Source organism: Myodes glareolus, chromosome 1 (genome assembly GCF_982192425.1).
Source record: "Myodes glareolus chromosome 1, mMyoGla1.1, whole genome shotgun sequence".
NCBI lineage: Eukaryota > Metazoa > Chordata > Mammalia > Rodentia > Cricetidae > Myodes > Myodes glareolus.
Genome location: NC_142026.1, coordinates 89713783 through 89739856, shown reverse-complemented (window position 1 = coordinate 89739856; position 26074 = coordinate 89713783). Strand labels below are relative to the sequence as shown.

At 45.7% G+C, this 26074-nt stretch overlaps 1 protein-coding gene across 3 annotated transcripts in view; it reads left to right on the top strand.

The window, feature by feature from the left end:
- Window positions 1-2221: 2221 nt before the first annotated feature.
- Slc22a16 (solute carrier family 22 member 16) overlaps window positions 2222-26074 on the top strand; it is a 42533-nt gene continuing 18680 nt past the window's right edge. Inside the window, exons 1-6 of one of the 3 annotated variants that reach the window (XM_048425440.3) lie at window positions 2222-2338; window positions 6609-7010; window positions 13491-13608; window positions 17891-18422; window positions 20833-20960; window positions 23981-24090. In XM_048425440.3, the coding sequence (XP_048281397.3) occupies window positions 2286-2338; window positions 6609-7010; window positions 13491-13608; window positions 17891-18422; window positions 20833-20960; window positions 23981-24090 (1343 nt within the window). In that variant the 5' untranslated portion in view covers window positions 2222-2285. Of the gene's footprint in view, window positions 2339-6608; window positions 7089-13490; window positions 13609-17890; window positions 18423-20832; window positions 20961-23980; window positions 24091-26074 lie in introns of all 3 variants that reach the window. The other 2 variants (XM_048425439.3, XM_048425441.3) reach the window with 2 other exon arrangements.

Below are 26074 nucleotides of genomic sequence, written 5' to 3'. Positions count from 1 at the left end.
GTTTCTTTATTCATTAACCAATAAAAGCAATACATATACAGAGGGCCTTCCTATAACACAGGCCATCACTGTTTCATATGCAATTTTGTTCCCAGATTAAATAGTAGATTATTGAAGTTCTTTATAAGTCTATGTAATACCCAGTTTTCAGAGATATTCCATCAAAGCACTGCCCAGGCAGGTTGGTGCTGTGGTTGAGAATGCCCGGTACAGACACAAGTCCTTCAGAAGGCTTAGTGTACCTCATTCCTGAATTCTCCTCTATAGCAAATATGCCCAGAAAGAAATGTTGTAGCAATTGCTCGTCCTCACACCTGCTCTTTGTTTTGGAGCCATTTTTGTCAATATCATTGTGAGCTGCCACATGCATGCTGGGAATCAAGGGAATCAAACCCTGGTTCTCGAGAAGAGCAGCCAGTACTCATAACTGCTGTGCCCTCTTCAGCCCCTGATCCTAAACGCTTACATCAAGATCCTTCTAGATCTCTGGACAAGGTCTCTCACTGAAAGACCAGCCTTTGTTTATCTACAAACTTAACCGCTTCCTTTGCTCTTTGTCTTCTTTCTACTGCATTGGTCCCATGTGGGGAACTAGATATGATTCCAAGACTAGGCTTCTAGGAGGGTCTGGGCCTGGAGGCCACGGGGCTCCCAGGTGTCAGAATACTTCCCTGCCAAGGGTTCAAGTTGCCCAATTTAGTGACTTTTTCTACAGAGACGAAGCTGCACACACAAACACTGTAAAAGCTGGGGTGTCAGGAAAGACTCAGTCTCCTACTTTTCCCACCTGCGCCCTCCCACATCTCCTCCAGCCACCGGTTAACCCTGTCTATGTTTCTAAGGACACGCATGCTGTTAGTAGATTCCTCCTTAGGCAGTCTGACCCTTGCTGGGTCCTGGGTGAAGTTTGAGCTAGACTTCCCCCTTCTTCCACCCAAGTGTGGGAATGCTGCTATTCTTAGGAAGATGCCTAAGTTTTGTGTGATTTCTTATACGTAGATCTGTGCCCATTTGTTCGTCTAACACATATTTGTTGAGCACCTACTATGTGTCAGAGTGGTTCCTGTCATGGATCTCACAGAAGTGAGATCAGGTGCTACATGTTGTATTATGTGTGTGATCAGGTTGAAGAAAAATAAAAAAGGGTAGCTGAAAAGAGGCTAGGCAATAATGATGATCAGTGTTAGAGGAGCAAAGGCAACATCTAAACAGTGGAGCGACCGAAGAGCCAAGAAGTTTCCGGTAGAAGGAGGAGTGAGGATGAAAGTCCAGAGTTTCGGGTGAGGGCTGTGTGTGAGGTCCGTGAGGAGGCCGGGTGGCCAGAGTGAGGCAGAGTGTAGACTAGTCAGAGAAGCATTGGAGGGGGGATAGGGGTGGGGGAGGAAGGGAGGGAGAGAGATTCTAAGGGCCAGAGGTATGTGTGGGACCTGATTAAAACAGCATTGTCTGGGTGTCACAAGACCATTGATTATTGTACCCAACAACTAACGGCGGCTGTGGTTCCCCATACAAGACCTGTATAAGATCAAGCCCGTTAATATTTCAACACAGAGGGGGAGTTCACCAGTTCGTTTACGTTTGAAATTATCCATGTGTGCACCTAAGTGCAGGTGCCTGTGGAGGCCAGAAGAGGGCGACCAATCCCTGGAGCTAGAGTTACAGCCTCCAGTAGCTGTTGCTCCAAGCAAACGCTCCAACTGCTGGGCCATCTCTCCGGGCTCTCAAGTTCTATTTTAAAGGTTGAGCAGCAAGAATGTTCTTCAGGAAAAAAGGTTATGGAGTGTGAAAGAAAAAGGGCTTAAAAATCATGTTGGCCTGCTGTTCTAACACTGGGGGCTGGTGTTGGGGGTGAGGGGTGGGCAGGGCAGGCAGAGACGGGAGGCTCCTGAGTTTGACGAGGCCAGCTTGGTTACAGGGAGTGGAATCAATAAATAAACGAGCACTTAAAACCCTCTATACGGTGGATTCTTAAGCAAGACAGCTTAGAAAGCAAGGACGTGTTCTTCTGAAGATGGGGTGCTCTTGAAGACTCGAGGCCCAGTCGGGCTGGTGCTTTTCCTGGATCATGGGGATGTCCCAGGAGCGTGGAGAGTGTGGGAAATCATCCAACAAAGTTGAAGGCACGTGAGATGGAGCATCAGGGTGTGCCCTGCGCCGCCACCCCAAGCCTCGTGGGCTGCTGGGAAGGAAGGTGGGGGTGCGGTGGGGGGTGCAGAGACACCCGGCGGGCAGGGCCGGTGGGGGCGGCGCTCTCAGTCCAGGGCATTCCCATCCGCGACAGGGACATGGAGTCGTGCAACGTGGAACTGATTTTTGACCACGTGGGACACTTTGGCAAGTAGGGAGGCGGAGAAGGATTTGGGACCAGAGTGGGGTTGGTCGCAGAGGCGTCTGTTTCTGTCGGTTGGGATGGGGTTCTACAGCGACTCCACGTCCTCTTTGCCCAGCGCTTCCAGAGGCCTGGCCCACAGCCCATGGCCTGGTTTGTCCTCTTGGCTTCTGGCCACAGGAGGCGCTGGAGTCTGCTTGGTGGGTACAGGCAATAGTCGTGCCCCTACGGGGAAGTTGGGACTTGGGGTGCTCTCTAGACCATCAGCTGGAAAATCACAATTGGGAGGCATGGTCACAGGTCTAGTAAAAACCCTGCCAGCCTAACTGGCTTCTTTTCCAGTGTTCAAGATGGCTGTTTCTGTCCCAGTAGGCTCTCCCTCTGGGCCTGGTCGGTTCTCTGGGCTGGTTGCCACACAGATACCCGACGTGTGCCAGGTACTCTGTAGGGAGCTTCCACACAGTTCTTAGTTTGATGTTCACTGCAGAAGACGTGTTAGAGTCTCTGAATGACTGAAATGGAGGCTGTAGGGTTAGAGGCCCGCCGCGGAGTCGCATAGAGACAAAGGGGTCATCTCCCACAAGTGAACTATAACGGGCCTGAATGTTTCATTGACTACTACTCATCCGTAAAATGGGGCCCATAATGAACTTTAGATGCTTACAAATAATTCTCTAGAAATATTTAATAGGTCAGAGTTGGCACACACATGTAGCTCCAGTTTGGGGGAGGTGACAGACAGAAACTGACAGAAAGCTTCAGGCCAGCCTGAGCTACCTAGAAAGACAGGGTTTTAAAAAGGATCAACAAAAAGAAAAGGTTAGTATGGGGTTTCTATAGACACGTGGGGCCCACCGGAGCCCCCTGTAATAATGGGAGCTTTCAGGAGCTCCCTGTAAGACAGGAGGTAATAATGTCTTATTTCCTCCATGTGTTTAGGAGCTGGCTAAAGTAGGTGACATGTCGTAGTCAGTGTTTGGTTAAGGTTCTAGCTTAGAAATCACTCAATGACCAGGTGTGGTGACTCACGTCTGTAATCCCAGAGAGAAGGATGCAGGAGACTTCTGAGTGCTTGAGGCCAGCCTGGTCTCCACAGTGAGTTCTAGACCAGCCTGAACTGCAGAGGGTCTGTCCCAAGAGGACTCTACCCCTGGATTGCTCAGGGACCAGGCATGAGCAAAGCTGCTGTCAACAGCAAACCTCCCTCCCCAGCAGCGGTTCCCAACGTCTTCAATGTCAAGACACAGCTCCTCGGGTGGGAGAAGGTGGTCAAAGTCTTTTTAGAAATGACTTGCAGTTGGCCACAGTGATGCAGGTAAAAGTCTTACAATCTAGTAAGTTCTCAGTAAGTCCTGGCTTTGCCCCACTTCCCTAGTCTCTGGGAGGCAGCTTGTTCTTGGAGAAAGGTCAGATGCCTTTAGCAGAAAGTGAGGTCAGTGTGCCCATTAGATGCCACCCCCTGTTTTATCCATTTGTTCTAGTTGGCCCTTTGTGTTGTTTTTAAATTAATTTTATTTTGTGTATGTGTGGTATGGATATGTATGTATCTATGTGTGCACATGTATGTGCAATCAGAGACCAGAGGTCAACTGTTGGGAGTCATCCTCAGTTGCCCTCCAGTGTGTTTGTGCCCACAGAGGCCAGGGGTGGGGTGAGTGTCATATCCTTTGGAGCCAGAGTGAATGGCATTTGTGAGCTGCCTGCCTGATGTGGGTGCTGGGAATTGAACCAGGGTCTTCTGGAAGAGTATCAAGTGCTCTTATCTGTTGAGCCATCTCTCCAGCTCCTCCATCTTGCTTCTTAAGACAGGGTCTCTCACAGGATTGGGAGCTCACTGAGAGGCGACCTGTGGCCAGCAAAGCCTCAGTGTCTTCCCTATCACCACAGCAACATCCGTATTATATCTATTGGCTGCCTTACTTGACTTTTTAAGTGAGTGCTGGGGATCTCAACTTAGGTCCTTGGTGTAGGAAGTCCTTCTATATATATGTTGCTTTTATTGGCTAATGAATAAAGAAGCTTCTTGGGCCTATGACAGGGCAGAATAGAGCAAGGTGGGAATTCTAAGCAGAGATAGAGGAGAAAAGAAGGCGGAGTCAGGGAGATGCCATATAGCTGCCAAAGGAGACAGATGCTCTGGAACCTTACTGATAAACCATGAGCCTCGTGGTAAAATATAAAATAATAGACATGGATTAATTTAAGATGTAAGAGCTAGCTAGAAACACGCTTAAGTTATTGGACAAATAGTATTGCAGTTAATACAGTTTCTGTGTGATTATTTTGGGTCTGGGTGGCTGGGAAATGAATGAGCAGTCTCTGCCGACAGGTCCTTCAGTTTGTGTGGCAAGGTACTTCACCAATGGAGCCAACTCTGATACCACTAAATTAATAAAACAGAGTAGTCTAAACCTTTCTAGGGCAGCATATCCTTATTATTTACAGATAGAAGAGAGGGCTGCATGTGACTGTTTAGTTTCCCACAGAAAACTAGTGAACAGACTATGTGGTGAGCCCTGATTTCCCCTCTTGTCTCCGTGGATGTTGCTAGGGGAAGCATTATGTAAATCTCTGTGGAGACAGACATGGAGTATGAGGAGTATGAGGGTGAGCCTGGTTAGATACAAGCCCAAAGGTCTCAGGTAAACAGCATATCTAATTTTCTCTTATTGTTATGATAAAAATACTGACCAAAACCAACCTGGGGAGGAACAGCTTTATTGGGCATAAATATCTTGCTTGGGTCATAGTCCACTGAGGGAAGCCAAGAACTCAAGGCTGGAACCCTGAGATAGGAGCTGATGGAGAGATGTTGCATACTGGCTTGCTCCTCATGACTTGCCTGGTCTGCTTTCTTACACACCCCAGGACCACCAGCCCAGGGATGGCACTGCCCACAGTGAGGCAGACCCTCCCAAATCAAGAAAACCCATCACATAGATGTGCCTACAGGCAAATCCGTTGGAAGCATTTTCTCCACTAAGAGTCCCTCTTTTCAAATGACTCTCGTGTCAAGTTGACAGAAACAGTAATGGGGACACCTCTCATGGCTTTCTTTGAATTTCAAGCCCAGAGTCTGCATCTCCCAGGCTGTCAGCGCCGGCTGCTGTAACTTAACCCAATGTTCTGTCGGGGAGGAGTCATAATAAAAATAGCCAGGGTAAAGGCTTGGAGATTAGAAATATAGTAAAGAATATGAAGATGTGAACGAAAATAATAAAACAGAGAAACATATAGGATAGTATCAGGAGGAACTCCAGTGAGTACTGAAAATTCACCCGCCTTTAATTTCCAACTGCTTAAAATATCCCTGACCCTAAAAGGTAGGAGTAAGATAAAAGACTGCTTTAACATGATACAGGGAAATGAACAGACCATTGAGTCGCGGACCACATTCATAGTTAAACATTCTGTTGCTAGAACAAAACAAGTCTTGCTTACACCCTAGACCAAAACTGTAGGCAAACCTCTCCCTGGGTGGAATCCCAAGTTATCTCCATAAAGGAACTGGAACTTAGTCAGGTGCTCAGACTCTTGTTTGAGATAGGAACAATCTATTTCTCTATTCCTGGAGCACAAGGTCTGGCAATTAGCCACACCTGCTGACAATAACCTTGAGAGGGCAGAACTCTCTGGTCTCTGGTCTAGGTGGTACCTTTGTTTGAGGTAGAAGCACAATAACCTTGAAGGAACTAAAGGCGAGTTCGAACTCTCTGACTTTTGGTCAACGTTGAAATAAGTTCACATTTCAGGCCTTCTCAACGTTCTGCGGTTAGAGGCAGAATGAACAAACTAAAATTTGGGGCTATGGCTGTTGATCTCTGGTCAAAGTGCGAGCAGGCTTTATTACCTTCAAGGGTAAATGGTGACACCCAGTGCTCGAATCACAGGTTGAAAAGTAGAGATATGCTCATGTTTGGTTTAGAAAAATTAGTACTTATGAAGGTTTTTAAAGTTAAATTGTCTTTCCAATCTTTTCCGTGACTTATTTGCTGAACAAAAGTTGATTGGTCCATGAACTGGTTAGCAAGCTTGTATGTTGGAATGACCTAATGAGATGAGAGTGGAACTAAAATTTCGTGCATTACTTGAAATTTTACATATATAATACATATTTCACTTGTATGAGAGAGAAGCACCTACAATTATTTTTGTATTTACCCATCTATATGTGTCTAAGTGTATTAAGGTTGACCAGATGGAGTCCCTCCATACGTACTTGTGTCCTTGTCCCATCCGTAGGCCAGCTATAACAACCAGCCCTCTCTTTTCTTTACAGGTTCCAGATATTCCTGTATCTGATATGTGCCTACCAGAACATCTCCTGTGGCATTCACTACTTGGCTTCTGTGTTCATGTCGAGTATCCCCGAGCATACTTGCAAGCCCCCAGGCAAGATTCTGAAGGCTGTTTTCCATAACTTATCTGCTTGGACGTTGGAGGACGTACTGGCCCTGCGGTCCCCAGACCAGAAAGATCACATTACAGTGGAATTGCAGGATGGGGAGATCTGGGAGCTCACAAGATGTAGCAGGACTTGGAGGGAGAACACGTCCCGTTTGGGCAATGAGTCCAGTGGCTATGGGCTCGACAGCCCCTGCTCTGATGGCTATGTGTATGACCAAAGCAAAGGGAGAAATTCTGTGGTGGAAAGACTGAACCTGGTCTGCGACCGGAAATGGTATGCATACATGATCCAGCCCTTGTTTATATGTGGCGTGATGCTGGGATCAATTACTTTTGGCTACGTTTCTGACAGGTAAAAATGAAATATTTAGCACTGTTGCATGGTGTAGGATTCAGTTTTCTGTCTGGTTTCCTGGTGGGGACAGAGCACCACGTGCAAAGCCCCAGCTCATTTCACACACCCTCTCCAAAGTGCACCCTCCTGCTGGCCCTCCACTTAGGAGTGCAGCATAGCAAGGGGCGTTAGATGACTCACTGAGCAGCCTGCCTGGGCACCGATGCTGCTCGCACTACAGATCAGCTGTGCTTGCTGGGAAAACTGGCTCACTCACCTGCTTCAGAATCCTAGTTTATAAGCTGAGCCCCTCCCCTGCCCCAGTCACTCCCCCCGCCCCCGAAGTTTTCTTGAAAAGAGAAATACAGAAGAAACTACTTGGGACATATAGCCACTTGATGGATAATGGCTATTTCTTTGTTTATTTTTTCCCTTAAATAGACTCGATTTTAAAGAGAGCTAGCCTGGCCTTAGGTCCTAATATCTAGAAATGTGAAAATCTGGCTGGCTGGTTTGTTGTAGTCTCTTTGTGCTGCCTTAGCAAGAATGCCACATCCTGGGAATTTATAAACGGCAGGGATTTATTTCTCACTCTGGGGACTGGGATGTCTGAGATAAACGTGTTAGCAACACGAGGACTGCTCTCTGCTTCCACGAGGGTGTCTCGTCGCTGCAGCCTCCAGAGACACACTGTCCTCACAGGGAAGAAGGAACATGAGGACTGGAGAATTGTCCCGTCAGTCTTGAGCCCTTTTATAAGGAGGACAGAGTCTTCATGACATGATCATCTCGAGCATTTTGGGGGATCGTGTTTCACCATTAATTTTGGAGGGTGTACCATCTTGCAAAACACACAATAGTCATATTTTTAAGCATCCATGCTAAAATAAATGTAGAACTCTAAAATAAAGCAAACTTCGTCTTGGAGATACAGACCACGCTGCATGCCTCATGTGCCTCTGCCAAAACAGAGATGGATATTTGGTCTTCGCAGCTGTGAGTTTACAAGCGTGTTTTGGGCCCTGGGGACTTAGAGACAGCAGCTTAGATCAGCAACCCTTGACTCTAGGGGATAACAGCCTAAGACAGCTGTGAAATCCGTCTGAAGAGAAATGTCGGGGCTTTATTGTGGCCAGGGCCATTCCTATTATTGTGAACGCTCATAGGTGCTGAGTATTGCTGTTTTCATCTGGCAGATGGGTGTACAAATTATCTTCTCGGCATTTTCTGCTGAAATGTGCTAAGTGCTCAAGGCTGAAATGAAACATATTTCAAGCAGACGCAGTCTGTGCACCGAGTAAATGTGCTGAAATACCTTTGCTCCATATAATGGATGCCTAAAAGCCCGCATCAGAGAACGAAAGATGTGAACTCAAAGCAAACTGAATTCTTTCCTTTGTGTCTGGCAGATGCAAGGGAGGTTTGAATGGCAGAAGAGACAGGTGGGTAAGGAAACGACCAGATACAGAAGCAGGGCCAGCAGAGTTTACTTTCCAGAGATGTGGGTGCTGCAGCGGTGTGAGGTGAGAGAGAAGGAAAGCAGGGGAAGTGCACAGGGAAAGATGAAGGCATTTCTGGGAGGCATTTTGGAACTGAAATGATATGGTGATGAATATACAGGGAGCAGGAGAGGCTGGTGTGTATGTGTGTACATGTGTGTGTACCATGCATGCGTGTGTACATGCATGTGTTGTGTTAAGGTTTAGAAGCCTGGGTAGCAATTGATGTTGCCAGAAAATATTGAGAGAGAAAAAGAAAGAGAAGAGAGAGAGAAGGGCGTGTCTGGATACTTTCAACAAGTGTGCACTATCTCTGGATTATGGAAAGGATAGGGATGGGATATTCAAAATTAATACCACCTGTAGAGTGTGGAGGGCAACGAAGGTCAGAAGACATGAAGATAGTTGGCAGCCAGTGGTGCGGTCCGTCTGTTACTGATGACAAAGTAAGTGCAAGGTGGCTGAAGATGCCTTGGGTTCGAGAGAAGGTTATCTATCATTCAGGGTGTTGAGATTCAAACTGGAAGAAAGGGGCTAGAAGAGAAGGAAAAGAAGAACCAGGTAGATTGGGGCTAGAAGGAGGTGGAAGGTGCTGACTTTGCAGGCGAGTGGGCAGGACAGGAAGCTGGGGGTCGTCCTCTTTGATGGTCTGTGGTCATTCAGAGGTGGCTGTGCTCCTGCAGAGGGTGAAGGCATCAGCGTGGTGGAAGGGCTTCCCAGCAGCAGTTAACAATGCTTTTCAGTGGCGTTCAGGTCTCAGACGGCACTGGGAAGCACCCCACCCCTGACTATGGCAGTCGTCCCTACTGATGTGTGCGGACATCGAGGAGCCCGAGGAAAACTGTGCAGGACACTTTGTGTCAGCTTGACACAAGCTAGAGTCGTCTGAAAGGAGGGAACCTCAGCTGAGAAAATGCCTCCATAGGATCTGGCTGTAGGCCATTTTCTTAGTGATTGATAGGGGAAGGCCCAGCTGATTGTGGGTGATGCCACCCCTGGGCTAGTGGTCCTGGGATCTATAAAATGCAGGCTGAGCAAGCCATGGGAAGCAAACCAGTAAGCAGCACTCCTCCATGGCCTCTGCATCAGCTCCCGCCTCTAGGATTCTGCCCTGCCTGAGATCCTGTTGTGTAATGATGAACCGTGGTGTGGAAGTGTGGGCTGGAGAAACCCTTTCCTCCCCAACTTGCTTTTTGGTCATGGTGTTTCATTATGACAATAGACACTCTAAGACAAATTGGCACCAAGATTGTGGAGTATTACTGTAACAGACCTGACCATGTTTTTGGGTGGATTGCAGAAGGACTTTGGGACTTTAGGATAGAAAAGCCATTGAGTGCTCAATGCTTGGCGAGCTGCTCTGTGGGACCTTGGAAGATAAGAATGTTGAGGGCAGTGCAGAGGATGGAGGTTTGGCTTGTGACCGTTCAGAGGAAAAGTCAAAGTTCAAAGACTCTACAGGGGCCTTTTGTTATTTTGAATTAAGATTCCACAGTTCTGATTAGTCATGGCTGAGGAGCCCGCTGAGATTAACAACCAGAACCACTAAAGTGAAACCTTTGCTTTTCTGGGATGCTCTCTGCTGGTCAGCTGGAGCTGAGAAATTGACAGAGGTTAAGAAGAGACCAGCATCTTTGAGGTAAAATCTGTAAAGTGTTTCCTGAGAGTCAGCACGCAGAAGCTGTGTTCCAGACACGGCCAAGGTTGTACTGGCAGCCAAACTCGGTAGTGTTAGTTGGTGCTGGTTTTGAAGTCACAAAGGGGCCATGGAGAACAACTGGGGCTCAGCACGGGGAGAGGCCAGGAGAGGCCACTGGTGAAGCTGCAGCCTTGGTGGCAGTTGAAGGCCCAGGACTGAAGGGGTCATGCAGAGCAGATGAGGCTTGGCACCGTGAAGAGAGCCTATGAGAGGCTATTGGTAAGCCTGCAGCCCCGTTGCCGCAGCAGATCCAGCGTTTTGGAGATGCCAGTACCATGGGAAGGCCACCAAAAACAGCAGCAGCTGTAGAACGGAGTCAGCTGGAGGCTGGAAAACAGGCAGTGTGTGCTGCAGAGGGCGGAACTGGAGAAGTGACTCAGGCTCCCTGGAGGAGCCAGAACCCCTGTAATTGGACATTTGAGTTTCTCTTGGAGTTTGCTCTTGCTTTGATTCGATTATGACTGTGTTCTGGCTCTTCCCTCTTGAAGCATTTACTTTTGATTTTACAGGAGCTCACAGCTGAGAGACGTTGAATGAAAAGGCTCTGGATTTTAAAGAGGCTGAATTTTTTTGGAATATTTTATTTTGTGATATTCATACTAATGTGAGATCTTGGGGACAGACAAGAAAGGAAAGGTTGTGTCTTAATAGTGATGAGTTTGTGTGTCAAGTTGACAAGGGGTCAGTTGTCTTGGCTAGTTTTATTTCAGCTTGACACAAGCTATATTTATGTAAAGGGAAGGAACCTCAATTGAGAAAATGCCTTCATAATATCGATCCGGCTGTAGGACGTTTTCTTAGTTAGTGATTGATGTAGGAGGGTCCAGCCCATTGTGAGTAGTGCCATCCCTGGGCTGGTGGTCCTGGGTTCTATAAGAAAGCAGGCTAGGAAAGCCATGAGGAGCAAGCCAGTTAGTAGCACCCCTCCATGGCCACGGCATCAGCTCCTGTTTCCAGGTTCTAGTCCTGCTGGAGTTCCTGTCCTGACTTCCAGTGATGTGAGAGTGTACGCCGTTTAGACCCTTTCCTCCCAACTTGCTTTTAGTTATGGTGTTACATCACAGCAATAGAATCCTTAACTAAGATGAAGGTCATAATCATGCCAATTTCCTGTTTATTTGCATTTCATTTGCTGTCTCAAGTAAACCTACTGGCCAGAATATGTAATCCATATTTATATCGATTTCCTTAAAATGATTTGCCAAAGATCACACACAGGCGAAAGTATTTTTTCAAATCATATATCTGCCAAGTATTTTGTATCCAAAATATAGATGATTCTTTTCTTGGGTGGTGGGTTTGAAACATAGCCCTGGCTGTCTTGGGATACATTATGTAGACCAGGCTGGCTTCAAACTCACAGAGATCCACATGCCTCTGCCTCCTGAGTACTGGATTAAAGATATGTACCACCACACCTGGAAAATATACATAACTCTTAAAATTCAACATAAAAAAATTAATTTAAAACCATGCAAGGACTCTGATTGATGTTTCTCTAAGAATAAGTGCAGATGGTCAATTGACACTTGAGAAGGTTCTCGACATTGTGAATCATTAAAACAATGTAACTCGAGGCCATGGTGAGATATTGGTTCACACTCACTGGCGTGGCCACAGGGAACCCACAGGCATCAGTGAGGGTGTGAAGAACTGAGACTCTTGCTGCTGGCAGGGTAGGAAAACCAGGGAAGTCATCTTGAAAAACAGTTTGGCAGTGCTACAAAAAAGTCAGATGGAGTGAACAAATCCAGGAGAGGTGAAAACAAAGTCCTCACAAAATCTTGGTCATCAGTACTCAGCACACCATTGAAAGAGTCAAGTGTGCGCTCACTGAGGGGTAGAAAACCAGAGGGAGTATTACTCAGCTGTGAAAAAGGAGTGGAGTGCTGGGTCATGATGAAAAAAAAGGAGTGAAGTGCTGAGTCATGCCGGAAAAGGAGTGAAGTGCTGAGTCATGATGAAAAAGGAGTGAAGTGCTGGGTCATTATGAAAAAAGGAGTGAAGAGCTGAGTCATGCTGGAAAAGGAGTGAAGTGCTGAGTCATGCTGAAAAAGGAGCGAAGTGCTAAGTCATGCTGTGACAGGTGAATCAGGAGACTATGACACCAAGTAAAAGAGGACAGACAAAGGCCACATATTGTTTACTCCATTTATATAAATTTTCCCAAAACAGCAAATGAGAGAAAATGGATTGGCGGTTTCCAAAGGCTTGGAAGACAGGGGTTGGTGTCTCCTAGGAGCCCAGGTAATGGGAGTGGGGGGCAGGAGGGGTTCCTCAGGTCACATCTTCTGGGGAGATGATGTATAGGTCTCAGAATAAAACAGAAACTGTGGTTGTCCAACATTGCGAATCTACTAAAAGCCCCATGTTTACCTGGGAAGGCTTTATTTTAAGGTATTTGAATCATATGGAAATATCAGGTTTTTTCTTTTTTCACCCCCAAAAATCCCTCTCCCAGTTATAATACCACTCAGGAGTAGAAGCTAGCAAGATGTCAGTTTTGTTTGGAAAGATTTATTTATTTTCCACTCTATTGTGGTGCCGCAGAGACCAGATGAGGGTGTCAGGTGTCCTGGGACTGAAGTTACCGACAGCTGTGAACCACCATGCAGGTTTTGGGAAGTGAACCCAGGTACCCTACAAGAGCAGCCAGGGCTTTTTACCACGGAGCCATCTCTCAGGCCCCAGGGACCTGGTTTTAAGGTGGTTTGCTGTTGCAGCCTCGATTGGCAGAATCGGCTAGCATGGAAAATAAACAAACAGGGTAGAGCGCTGGGAGGGGGTGAAATTTCCCTTAGTCCTAAGTGCAAGGCCCGGATGATTCCATGTGCATCTCAGCAGCTTAGCTGGAGGCCTCCCCACCGAAAGGCTGGTCTCCTGAAGGTGCATGCTGACTCAAGATTTGTTCCAAACAAATGGCGAACGGAAATCAAATGCACGATGTTAATGCCCGTCTTTCAGGGACCGTTCAGGCAAGTCAGACTGTGCCGGCCACACTGGCATTCCCACTGTGCTCTCATTGGCCACACTGGCATTCTCACTGTGCTCTCATTGGCCACACTGGCATTCCCACTGTGCTCTCATTGGCCACACTGGCATTCCCACTGTGCTCTCATTGGCCACACTGGCATTCCCACTGTGCTCTCATTGGCCACACTGGCATTCCCACTGTGCTCTCATTGGCCACACTGGCATTCCCACTGTGCTCTCATTTTTCAGGTTTGGAAGACGGGTGGTTCTGTGGTCCACGAGCATCTGTGTGTTCTTTTTTGGAATAGCGTCCATCTTTATATTTGATTATTTCAGCTTCATGGCGGTACGCTTTTTCCTTACCATGGTGAGTTGTGCTTATTGAATAGTAAGTTTAATGCCTTTAGTCTTATTTGTCTGTTAAGAATCTAGTGAAGGAGACCACGGGCCGACCAATCTTCATCCACTGCAGAAGACTCTCTGTGGCTAGTAACACCTTCTGTTTAGAATGGCACTCTTGAAAAATGTTGCTGCCTATTTAGGAATAAATCTTTTTTGTTTGATTCTGCTTGGCACATGGTCTGCAGTTAAGAAAGCAACATTTAATATTTAATTCCTAAGTGATTATATTGGTCTAGTTGGAACCGGTGTGCACACATCAGACAGGTGAAGTACTGTCAAAGTCATGCATATAATGACTGCAGAATGAGGAGGAGACAGGAAGCCTGTTCTGGTTCTGGAGAACAGGGGAGAGCTGTAGGTAGGTGTGAATTTGACAGCTTTGCCCCTTTGAGCACAGGTTAGTCCCTCTGAGCCCCAGTTTATAGTCTATAAACATTAGATGATTAAACTTCTCTCATTGGATTGCCGATGAACTCAGTGGGATGGAGTGTAAGTATCCACAGAGATGGGAGCTGACACAGGGCAGGTGGCTGCATGGTACTGTCCTCAGAAGTATGTCAGTGAGCAAAGATACTCTTCCACGCTGACAGAGACTTCTAGACAGGTTTCCTGCAGCAACAACAGCAGCAGCACTAATTTTTCTAAAAGATTTTACTTTTAAAATCATATGTTATGTGAGCATAAGTACACATTGGTTGGTTTTTTTTTTTTTTTTTTTTTTTTTTTTTTGTCTCAAGACAGGATTTCTCTGTGTGACAGCCCTGGCTTTCCTGGAACTCATTTTTGTAGACCAGACTGGCCTTGAATGCAGAGATTCTCTTGCCTCTGCTTTCCCAAGTGCTGGGATTAAAGACATGTGCCACCATTTCCTGACCGAGTGCACAATTCTTTTATGTCCAATAAATAAAATTTGCACACAAAAGCACACAAACTATAAATGTCTCTGGTCAGGGAGATAACTCAGCTCGTACTGTGGATCTAGCCAACCTCCTATGACTGGTGGAGTCACCAATACCTGATACACCTACAACACCATCAGGGAATATCACCAAAGAGGGGCAGAAAACCTGGAAGAGCCCAGAGGACAGGAAAGTTGGCTTTGAGATAGTCTTCTCTACCCAACGGGGAGGTGTACCCACAAAACCTTGACTGCGTGATCACCTAAACAGTCTTGCACAATGACAGTGGCAGTTGACATTGCAGTGCGGATGAAAATGAATGAATGAAGGAAATGAATGACTACTGAGGGGCGGGGAGGGGGATGTTCTTTAAGAATGAGCCTCCCTGGGAGGTTATCAAATCCAAAGGGGTCAAACTTAAGCACATATGGATACCAGCAACATCAAATTAACTCAACAGATTGTGTGTGTGCGTAAAACAATAATTGAAGAAGAGATCCTGAATTTGAGAGGGGGGCATGGGAAGGGCTGGAGGGGGAGAGGAACAAATATATAGTAACTATGCATGAAATTCTCATACATAGAGGATTAGGAGGGACCTTTGGGAAAATCAGCGTTGCCCTAGGAAAATTTGGCAATAAATCATACCTGTTCTAGTTTCATCTTTATTGCTATGAAGAAGAGCCTCCTGCCCCAAAGCGACTTTAAGGAAGAAAGGGTTTACTTAGCTTACGATTTCAGATTAGAGCCCACCATTGTGGGGAAATCAAGACAGGGGCTAGAAGCAGCTCGTTGCTTCTGTAGTCAAAAGTAGAGAGACTTAATGTGTGTATGGACCGGAGAGATGGCTCAGCAGTTCAGAGCAGTGACTGCTCTTTAGAGGACTTAGGTTCAATTCCCAGTGCCCACAAGTCAGCTCACAACTGTCTAACTACAGCTCTAGGGATCTGACACCCTCTTCTGGCCTCCTTGGGCAGTGGGCATGCACTTTGGCTCACAGACATATCGACAGGCAGAATACCCATGCACATAAAACAGCAGCGATAACGAGAGCGATACCTACATGTCTTAGTTTTCCTGCTCCTCTTACACTCAGTCCAGTCCATGAGCTGGGGGAATGATGCTGCCCACTTTTAGGCTGGATCTTCCCATGTCGATGAACATAATCGGGATAATCTGCCAGGCACGTCTGCAGACCAACCTACTCTAGAGAATTCCTCGCTGAGACCCTCTTCCCATGTGATGCTAGGTTGTGCCCAATGAACAATTAAAATGGACAGCAAGCAAGTAAGCACACTTGTGTTCATTTCCCTCCGCTCCTGGCTGTGGAGGAGACGTGGCTAGCTGTTTGAAGTTCTTGTACCTTGATTGTCCTGTTAAAACAGACTGAAACCTTGAATTGTAAGCGAAACTAAGACTTTTCTACCCTAAAAAACCCAAACCCAAACCAAACCAAAATCCTAGCAATTCCATTAATTTTACTCTTTTTGTTGTTACAGTCCAGCATGAAATAACTATAAGAAAAATTAATCTCTGCAACCACTCCTACCTAATAATTTGTTTTGTGGTTTTTTTTTCTGCTATAGAGTCTTACTATGCAGTCCTAGCTGGCCTTGAACTCAGAGATCTGCCTCTCTCTGCCTCCCCACGAAAGGCATGTGATTCCGTGACCATCTAGAACTGATCATTTGATTCAATCTTTGTCCATCCCAAGAGCATGGAGAACACTGCTTTTCTAATCTGAGTTTTGCTAAATTAAAGTTAGACATATTTTAGCCAGGGGTGGTGGTGCAGGCTGTACCCTCAGCACTGGGCAGGAAGATCACAAGTTGGAGGCTAACCTGGGCTATGTAGTTTCAAACGAAACAATGGCAAAACAACATTATTTTCAAAATAAACAATTTAGCAAATTTCTATTGAGGTAAGTTATATCCAAGTTCAGTTGTCGTTTACAAGATCAAAACTCTTTGGCCATTAAACAATGATTCATTCATAAGCAGGACATTTTGTCTTTGCCATGCTGGCTATTGGACACTCTCTCCAGTGGTACAGGATAACTTTTGTTCTTTCGTAGCTCTTCTTGTTTCACTTGGACAGTATCCTCCAAGTTAATTCATCTTTAATATAAACCAGAATTTAATTTGTATTTAAGACTGCCCAACGGTTCTCTGTATATCCACAGATGTGTGTATTCATCTGAGGACAGACATCTGGATGGCTTCTGTATTTCAGCCACTGTGAATTTGTTGCTGTTGACATTGGTCCATGAACACTTCTCTAGGGTCTTGCTTGCCACTCATTTATTGTAGGGGGCTATATACTAAGGAGTGGGATTATGGGATCTTGTAATATTTTTAAGGAATTGCCATACTGCTTTCCACAGAGGCCATTTTACATTCCTATTGACAGTGCACAGTGATTCCAATTTTCTACATCCCTTGCATTTCTTTCTTTTTTTAAAGTAGGTATCTCTGAAAAATATTTATTTCTATTTTATGTGTATGGATGTTTTGTATGTCTATGTACCACATGTATACAACACCCTCAGAGGCCAGAAGAGAGCATTAGATCTCCTCACACTGGAGTTACAGATGCTTGTGAGCTGCCACGTGAATACTGGGAGTCAAACTCCAGTCTTTTGGAAGAGAAGTCAGTGCTCTTAACCACTGAGCCATTTCTCCAGCCCCTGGGCCCTGTCTCAGAGGATGTGAGCCTGTGTCACCTCATCTATTTAACAGTGATGTCAAATACCTTCGTATTCTGAGTGCTTTTGGCCACTTTGATAGCTTTTGTGAAACGCCCACTCAAAAGTCGTTTGTCTGTTTTTGAACTGAATTGGCCTTCTGAGTGTTTTGTTTTACTATAGGAGTTCTCTGTAAAATCTTTTACCAGACATGTGTATTTTCTCTAATTCCGTAGGAGGTCTTTTTACTCTGTTGGCAGTATTGGTAGTATTTTTTTTGAAGTACAGAAGTTTTAACTTTGATCAAGTCCAATTTGTTTACTGTTGTTGCCTATCAACATACAGCTTTAACCAAGTCGGCTTTTCCTCCCACGAGTCCCCATAAAATCTTGTCCCTATTTTAAGATTAGCGTATAACAACGACATACTGATACATCGGTACGTGCTTTCAGAAGAGACTGAGAAATAACTCTGCCTTCTACTGGAACTCTTATTAAACAATGTGGCATCTAATACCTTTATAAATAGTCTTTCAAGTTTGCTAATGAGATAGCAAGGGATGCGCATAAAGAAGAAAGGTATTTCTTTCTAAAATGGGTTTGCGAAGAACTCAGACCTCTTAGTCACTGTAACTGTACCCTAATTACTGTCTCCTTGTCTCTCAGGCTACAAGTGGCTATTTTGGGGTGGTCTTTGTCTACGTGATGGAGTTCATCGGCAAGAAGTCTCGCACATGGGCATCCATGCATCTGAATACCTTCTTTGCTATTGGAGTAATGCTGGTGGCTTTGGTAAGCTCCATGGCCAACGCCTGGTGGCTTTATCAGATCATCCTGTGCATAGTGACCACCCCTTTCATCCTGTGTTGCTGGATGCTCCCAGAGACCCCTCTCTGGCTGCTCTCAGAGGGAAGATACAACGAAGCGCAAGGGGTCATCGATACCATGGCCATGTGGAATGAATCCAGCCGCTGTGACCTGGAAGAACTTTTATCACTGGACATGAGTAGTTCCTGTGATCAAAGCTGTGCAGGCGTCAGGAAACTCAGCCTAGGAGATCTGTTTCATGACCGGAATGTTTCAAGAAGGACTCTCGCTGTTTGGCTGGTTTGGTTCACAGTAAATTTCGGATACCACGTATTTTTCATGGAGGCTATTCAGGGAAAGGAAAATGAGTACCTGTACCTCTTCCTAGTGGGTGAGTGGGACATAGATGTTCCTTACGGCCACTAGAGTCAAGTTTCTGTCTGTTTTAATTATCTTCTGAAGCCACAGTGTTGAAGGAACAACATTGGTGGCCGCATTAGTGTGATACCTTTCAGTGTCATTATACTATAGGATGAGAGTCATAGTTGTCGGAAAAAAGGACAAGAGTAGTAATAAGGGCTTAGTTCTTCTTCTTTTTTTTTAATTCTCCATTTTCCTTCCTGGCTTGCTTCTTTCATCCCTAATTTATAGTTCTTTCCAGAGAAAAAGTCAAGAATGTTTGGCTTGAATAGACTCAGCCCTCTTTCTTTGCATCTCTACCTACATGCACATAAATGCTCCATGGCTTGGCCTGAAGACATCTTTTACTACCCACTGTTCTGGGTCAGGTGCCTTTCTTTTGATATCATATGCCTTGAGGTCATCCAAATGCCCTTAATTTGTAAAAAGAACTCCATTGCAAGCAACTATTATTGTTGCCATGTTTATTTCATTTTAGTAAAAACTAGACTGACTTTAGATAAGGCAGACTGTAGCTCCAAAGATAGCCAAATGTTAGCTAAATGGGCAGGGTGGGGAGACACAGATGGATGTTAGAAATTTGTGTTTCTCCCTCTGGTCTGCACTGGTTGTTTCTGTGTGGGCTGCTACGTTTTATATTATCCTCAGAAAAATATTGCTTTTACATTTTTATACGTAGACATCGTACTTTCTCATCCAAGCCCCCTGATGATGTGTCTATTTTGTTTATTATGATTCAGCAAGAATTATGAGAAAAATCATTTTAAGAAGCACATGTTTTTGGGCAATGTTACAAGTCTGTAAGAAAAGCCCACCAAACCGGGTGGTGGCGGCACAGGCCTTTAGTCCCAGCACTCAGGAAGCAGAGGCAGGAGAATCTCTGTGAATTCGAGGCCAGCCTGGTCTACAAGAGCTAGTTCCAGGACAGGCTCCAAAACTACAGAGAAACCTTATCTTGGAAAAACAAAACAAAAAAAAAAAAAAAAGAAAAGAAAGAAAAAGAAAAGTCCACCCCCATTCTGTCCATCAGTTTGAGAAATGAGGTGGTTTTCCTGGGATAGCAGCAAATGGCCGCAGAGGCAGGGGGAGCGCAGTGTCCGTGAGGGGTTAGGGAGCTTCATGGGACAGCTGTATCCAAGAGTTTCACGCTTTGGTTCTAAGAGGCAAGCTTTGGTCCCATAGGGTAAGGGATTTCTGCATGAATGGATCTATACATTTATGGACTCAGGCTTTTCTCATTCTTTTAGTCAAGTAAAGAGAGATCAGAGACAAAGACCTTGCTGCTCAGGAGATTATTATATTTTTAAATGGCTTTATCTTAGGTTTAAAAATCTAATAAGCGGGGATTCGGGTTATAGCTCAGTTGGTAGAGTCCTTACCTTGCATACTTGGAGCCCTGGGTTCCATGCACAGCGTTACATCAGTAAGGGTCTGGTAGTTTGTACCTGTAATTTCACCACTTGGAAGGTGAAGGCAGGGGATCAAAAGTTCAAGGTCATCCTTGTCCTGGCTAAACAGTGAGTTTGAGGCTAGCCTGGAGATGCGTGAGACCCTATCTTAAAAAATGTGCATATATCTATATATGAAGTAGTTGCTATTAATGTATTCAGCTCTTACTTTAGTTAGTAGCTTACTACTTTAATTTTGCCAAAAATTTAAATCACGTATTTTTCTTTTAAGTTTAGAAGTTTATTGTTCCACAAAAAAAAAAAAATAGTTTTGAAGTGAGAGACAGCAGTGTTTAAAATGTAAAGGAGGTAAACAAGAAAGCGTCTTGACCTCTATTGTGACCGCCTGGCTGTAATGCCAACCAGCGTTCCTTTCAGACAAGGAGAGCTGTTGAAGCGGGTTTGTCTATGTGGTCTGGTTTGATGTCACCCATCTCATGACAATAACTATGTCAAACTGGCCTCGGGTTAGGTTTGAGATTAGAGGCTGGTGGCAGAGATCAGGGTGGTTGAACTAAGTTGGCGTGGTGGTGGTGATGGAGTCTTCTATAACTATGGCCTCCTTTTTCACGTGTTATACACCCCAAGCACCCCTCCCCCCACCCCAGTTCTGCCAAGCACAAGAAATCCCCTTCTCTGCACTTTCTTCATCCGTTCAAGAGACCAGATCTCCGGGCAGCACACAGGGTCCTAGCGAGATCAGCTCCTAGGACAGCGTAAAAGGCTGTGGTGGATTTTGTCAGCCTAGTGGCTTCACAGGAAACACTTTTTTTTTTTCCTCAAGGGAGGAAGAACGTTTGACATTGTGCCAGTGCCCGTTAGTGCCGGGAGGCAGGGTGTGGGCTGCCGGCTCCTTCTGGGTGGTGCGCCGATGCGGGGGTGACCACGTGTCTGGGCGGCAGTCTCACACAGGGCTCTTCGGTTCCATGACAGGTGCTATGGAAATTCCCGCCTACTTATTTATGTGCCTCTGTTTGGAGAGGGTGGGGAGAAGATACACCATGGCCTCCTGCCTGTTGCTGGCCTCCTTCATCTGTGCCATGTACGTGGCCATGCCCCGGGTGAGTCACTCTGTTTATCTATGGAATGGCTGTGGCAGTTTCCTGGAAAGACTTCTAGTGTCTTTAAGTATGAAGATCAATTCAGCCACGTAGACAGAATAAATAGATAGTGTTTAAAGGTGTCTTCTTAAAAAGCACATTCTTTGTCTTTACATAAACACGGTGTTTGAACCCCCACACTAAAGCGGGTGCCTGTGGTGTTTTAGAAATGCAGCGGTTTCCTGGGAGAGAGGTTGATTCCACCTGCCAGGGACGCTGGAACTTTGTTTCCTGTGGCTCTTGCCGGTCTCAGACTCAGTATAGAGCCAAGGATGGCCTTGAACTCCTCACCCTCCTGTCTCGGGATTGCAGGCTTACACCATTGTGCCCAGATGTGTCTAGTGCTTGAGATTGTCCCTCAGGGCCTCACGCATGCCCAGCAAGCCCTCTGCCAACTGAGTTGTTTTCCCCTCAGGCCACTGAATGGCGCTCGACACCATTCACTGAGTCACTTAAAAATTACACAAATGTGTGTGTGTGTGTGTGTGTGTGTGTGTGTGTATGTGCCTATGTGTGGGCGTGTGCACGGTGCCCGTGGGACCTAGAGGCACTGGATCCCTCTGAAGTCAAGGTTTAGGCAGTCCTGAGCCACCTGATAGTGCTGGGTCTTGAACTTGGGTCCTCTACAAGAGCAGTACCCATTTCTAACCACGGAGCCATCTCTTCCGCTCCCCACCCCAAACCATGTTTTATAAAATACAGTTTAACGAGAGGGGCTCCTTGGAACGATGGAAGAAGCTTTTCCACCCCATATTTTGGTGAAGCACAGCACACACAGTAACCATGGCATCTGGAAGACCCTGGCCCAGTGCTACCGGAGCCTGAATTTTAACCCCAGTTTGGAAACTGTGGTTGCCACAGCTATATTTTAGAACAGTTTGTATCATTTTCTTCAGAAAATATTGAAGCAATGTTTAGAGCAGGTGTTGTGGGAGTAACTTCCGTTGCCTCAACCAATAGTCGCTGAAATACGAGCCCACAGTGCAGCGGGGAGCGACTTCCGCTCCGTCAGCCAATAGCTGCTGAAATACCAGCCCACTGGGGCGTGGTATATTTCTCTTTTAAAAAGAGAAGCAGATCCGGATCAGGCCCTCTTGGTTCCGGCTCTTGGTTCCGGTGCTTGCTCCTGGCTCCTGCTCCCGGCTCCTGCGACTAGGCTCCCTTCCTGACGGTTTATGGTGTATGTAAGTTTTACCCCCCAAAATAAATAACCCCTTAAAACATAACTGGTGTGGGATTGATTCGCCGATAAGCAAAGCATTTTAACTTATGCATATTGCTTGAAGGTTAGTTTAAGCCGTAAGTGACATCCTTTCATGGCAACATGATCTAATTATCAGGGCCAATGAGCCAAATATTTCACATCACTGAATTTCCAAGTGATTGGCACACACTTACTATGAATAAAACTACTCAGGCAGGGAAGTCTTTGCCGGTGTGAGAGAGCTTTATCCATCCCTTTGCAAAGGTGGCTGAGCTGGCTTGGGGGAAGCCTCTTCTGGGTCTAGCAGATTTTTTAAAAACTTTCCATTCCTTAGTAGTAAGGAAGAAAAGAGAGCGACTGCTGGAAACTTTTAGAAATAAAACAAGAACTTGCAACTTTAAGATCCTTTGAGAGAATTTCTCCCTCAAAGATAATGTCAACATAGTAAAAATAATGATTTTTTTTTATTCATGCTAATTGGGGCTGTAGCTTAGTGGTACTGTGCTTGTTTGGCATGTGGTCCAGCATGGGGCAAGCAAAAATAAAACAGGAACCAATTCTTTTAACAAATATTGCCCACAATAACAGCGACACTAGCAGTCTTAGAGGTACCCCAAATCTTATGACTTAACATAATATGAATTATAAATATGCTCGGAGGAAGTTCACATGGTGTACTGATTATCTAACCAGAGTTAGGGAGGGCCTGCTTGGCTCCAAAGAGTCACTCAGTACTGCTGTTATTATTATTATTTTATTTCCCGTGTAAGGGTGTTTTGTCTGTGTGTTTGTCTGTGTACCATGCGCATGCCTGGTGTGCTGGGAAGCTAAAACAGTGTCTGGTCCCCAAGAATTGGAGTTATAAATGGTTGTAGCTGCCGTGTGGGTGCTGGGAACCAAACCCAGGCCCTCTACAAGAGAGGTAAGTGTAAGTTGTCCCCGTCACTCATCTATCCTGTGGCAGCATGGTGGGAGGGAGGTGGCCCCATCAATGTCTGAGGCAGGAGGGAGAGCTGGCCCTGAGGTCACAAAGTGGGAGCCTGCCTCCCCCCCGACCTGTTCTTCTCCCCCCATCTCTCTCTTAGGCACATACTTAATGCCAAAGTGATACTAGAGCTATCTTGTTTCAAATAAAATTTTGAAGGGCTGCAATAGTGAAAAAAACAAACAAACAACAACAACAAAGACCCAAAAGAGTTCTCCAGCCTCAGGGCTACCACTCTGAACACAGGACACCCTAGGTTAGAGCACTTGACACCTGCCTACCAGATAAAGGGGAGTGCAGACCAGGGACATCCTCATGAGCCACCCTGGAAGTGGAACCCCTTGGAGACGCCAGAGAATGGGTTGGAGGCCCTGACTGAAGCTACTGAAGGATGCAGCAGCTGATGCTTGTGAATGGTTGTGTTTGGAGATAACTTACAAACCTGGTGTGCTTTCCCCAAATGCACACTGTGCTCTGAGGGCTCCTTCCAATCCACTGGGTCAAGGAGGGTGGGTCAGTGACTGGTGCTGGTACCAGTAATCCATACCCTTCAGGTGACTCTCACCCCAAAGCCTTCTTCCTGGCAAGCTTCCAGCCCCTCCAGGGTTAGGGGAGGGCGCCTTTTCCCCGAAGGTTCACGATAGAAAGCTTTTGCAGTCTATAAGTTAGTTGAGTTTACAAAATAAATCCAAATAGGAAAATTAAAACTCTTTGTTGTTTTAAAACATATGGGCGGAATAAGAAAGTTTTAGGTCCTTTTGATGATGTCATATTTCCCTTGTGTGCCCCCAGGGTCACAAGACTTTGAAGACAGTGGCGGTTGTGGTTGTCAAAACTACTGTAGGGGCAGTGTTAGCCTTCCTTTTCACCTACACAGCAGAGCTGTATCCCACAATCGTAAGGTAAGGGGGCGTGGCTTTTGTTGGATTCCCATTGCTTTTCTACTTTGTCATCATCATATTTGTCATTAAGTGTAACATGACGGTCCAGCTTGTTGGGGTTTCTATCCCACCCAGTACCCCACAGCTGACAAGCCACAAAGAAAATTACACACAGGACTCCATAAGGTTATAAACTGATTGGGCCATTAGGTCAGGCTTCTTGTTAGTCCTTGTAACTTATATTAATCCATTATCATTATCTATGTTAGCCATAATGGCTCAGTACCTTTCTCAGCTGGGCAAGTTACATGATGCTTCTTCGGTGGTCTGAGCAGGAGTGGCTGAGGAAGTTTCCTCCTCCCTAGCCTTCTCCTATTCTCATTGCCCTGCCTCCACTTCCTGTCTGGTTGACCCACCTATACTTCCTGCCTGGCCAATCAGCGTTTTATTAAAATACATGATTGACAGACTACAGATAATTCTCCCACACCAATTAAGTACAGGCGCTCTTTCTGTGGGTGGTCCCCATCTTTAAATACAGTTGCATTCTTTCCGTGGATGGTCCACCATCGCTCTGAGCTGTGGGAACATTACACGATGGTGGTAATTTTGACTTCGAGACATTGTTTAAAACTCATTAGCAAGGAAATTAAGGGATTAATATGAAGTAACACTGTTATCCTAACACCCAGTCTCAAATAAAATGGGTGTCTGATGTCTCTGGCTGTTTTTCTCAGATGTGCCTCTCGGTGTTCTGATGGTAGTCATCTGAATTTGCTAGGGTGTGGGTGGCTGAACAGTAGACACTTTCTCATAGTCCAGTAGGCACAAAGTCTCCGGTCAAAGTGTCCGGATACTGGAGGCCACTCTTGGCTTATCACAGGCGTCTTATCACCATGTCTTCACAAGGTCTGAGCTCTGTCACCACTCTGGGTGGCTCTCTGTCTTCTAATGGGGTACCAGTTCTATTGAACCAGAATTCCTTATTTTAAAGTAACCTCTTCTTTAATGACCTCGTCTCCAAAGTCTAAGACATTGTGTGGGGAAGAGTAAGAACTTCAGCACCTGCATTTTGAGGGAACATGTTTAGCCCCTGACAGCATGTCCCTGGCTCCCCGAGATTACCTCATCAGGAACATCCCCACACTATAAGAACCTCTGAGGCATCTGATACACAATCTCAGTCCTGGGTCTTGCATAGAATACTGTAGCCCCTCCAGGAGGAGAGCAGGATGCTAACCAAGTTTGAAGGTGGTTCTGAGTTGTCACTGGCTGTCCTGGAGACTGTCCCAGCAATCCAGGAGTCAGGGCCCTTCCAGACCTTGGAAGACTCTTCCCACCATTTCTCATGAAAATGACACAGGTGCTTTGGAAGCTCTGGTCAGGTGCTGGAGTCTCCATTTGTCTCGGCTCCTTTTGTTCTGGGTTGTTGCATGTCTCCGGTTTTCATTGGCTTTGATGAAACACCACGACCAAAAAGCAACTGAGGAGAAAAGTGTATATTCGGCTTATAATTTCACATCACTGTTCATCATTGAAGGAAGTCAGGACAAGAATGCAAACAGGACAGGATCCTGGAGGCAGGAGCTGATGCAGAGGCCATGGAGGGATGCTGCTTACTGACTTGTTTCCTCTGCTCAGCTGCTTTCTTAGAAAACCTAAGAGCACCAGCCCAGGATTCTTTCAGTGTCTGCTGAGAGAATGTGTATAATATGCAAAAAGACAGTAATCCAAACAAACCATGTTGGTTGGCTTTGCCATTACATATATGATGGTATTTTTTTATATTGCTTTTAGTTAGTTGGTTAGTTTACAGCCGCAGGTACAGGCCCTCAAAAATAAGCCTTCCAGAGAAGGAAAATAGGAAGAACAGAAGGAAGAAAAGAAGGAAGTGTAGTGATATTTTGTTTAGGTTTTAACAAATAAAGCTTGCCTGAAGATCAGAGTGCAGAGCTAAGCCACTAAAAGCCAGGGAGTGGTGGCATGCATCTTTAATCGCAAGGAA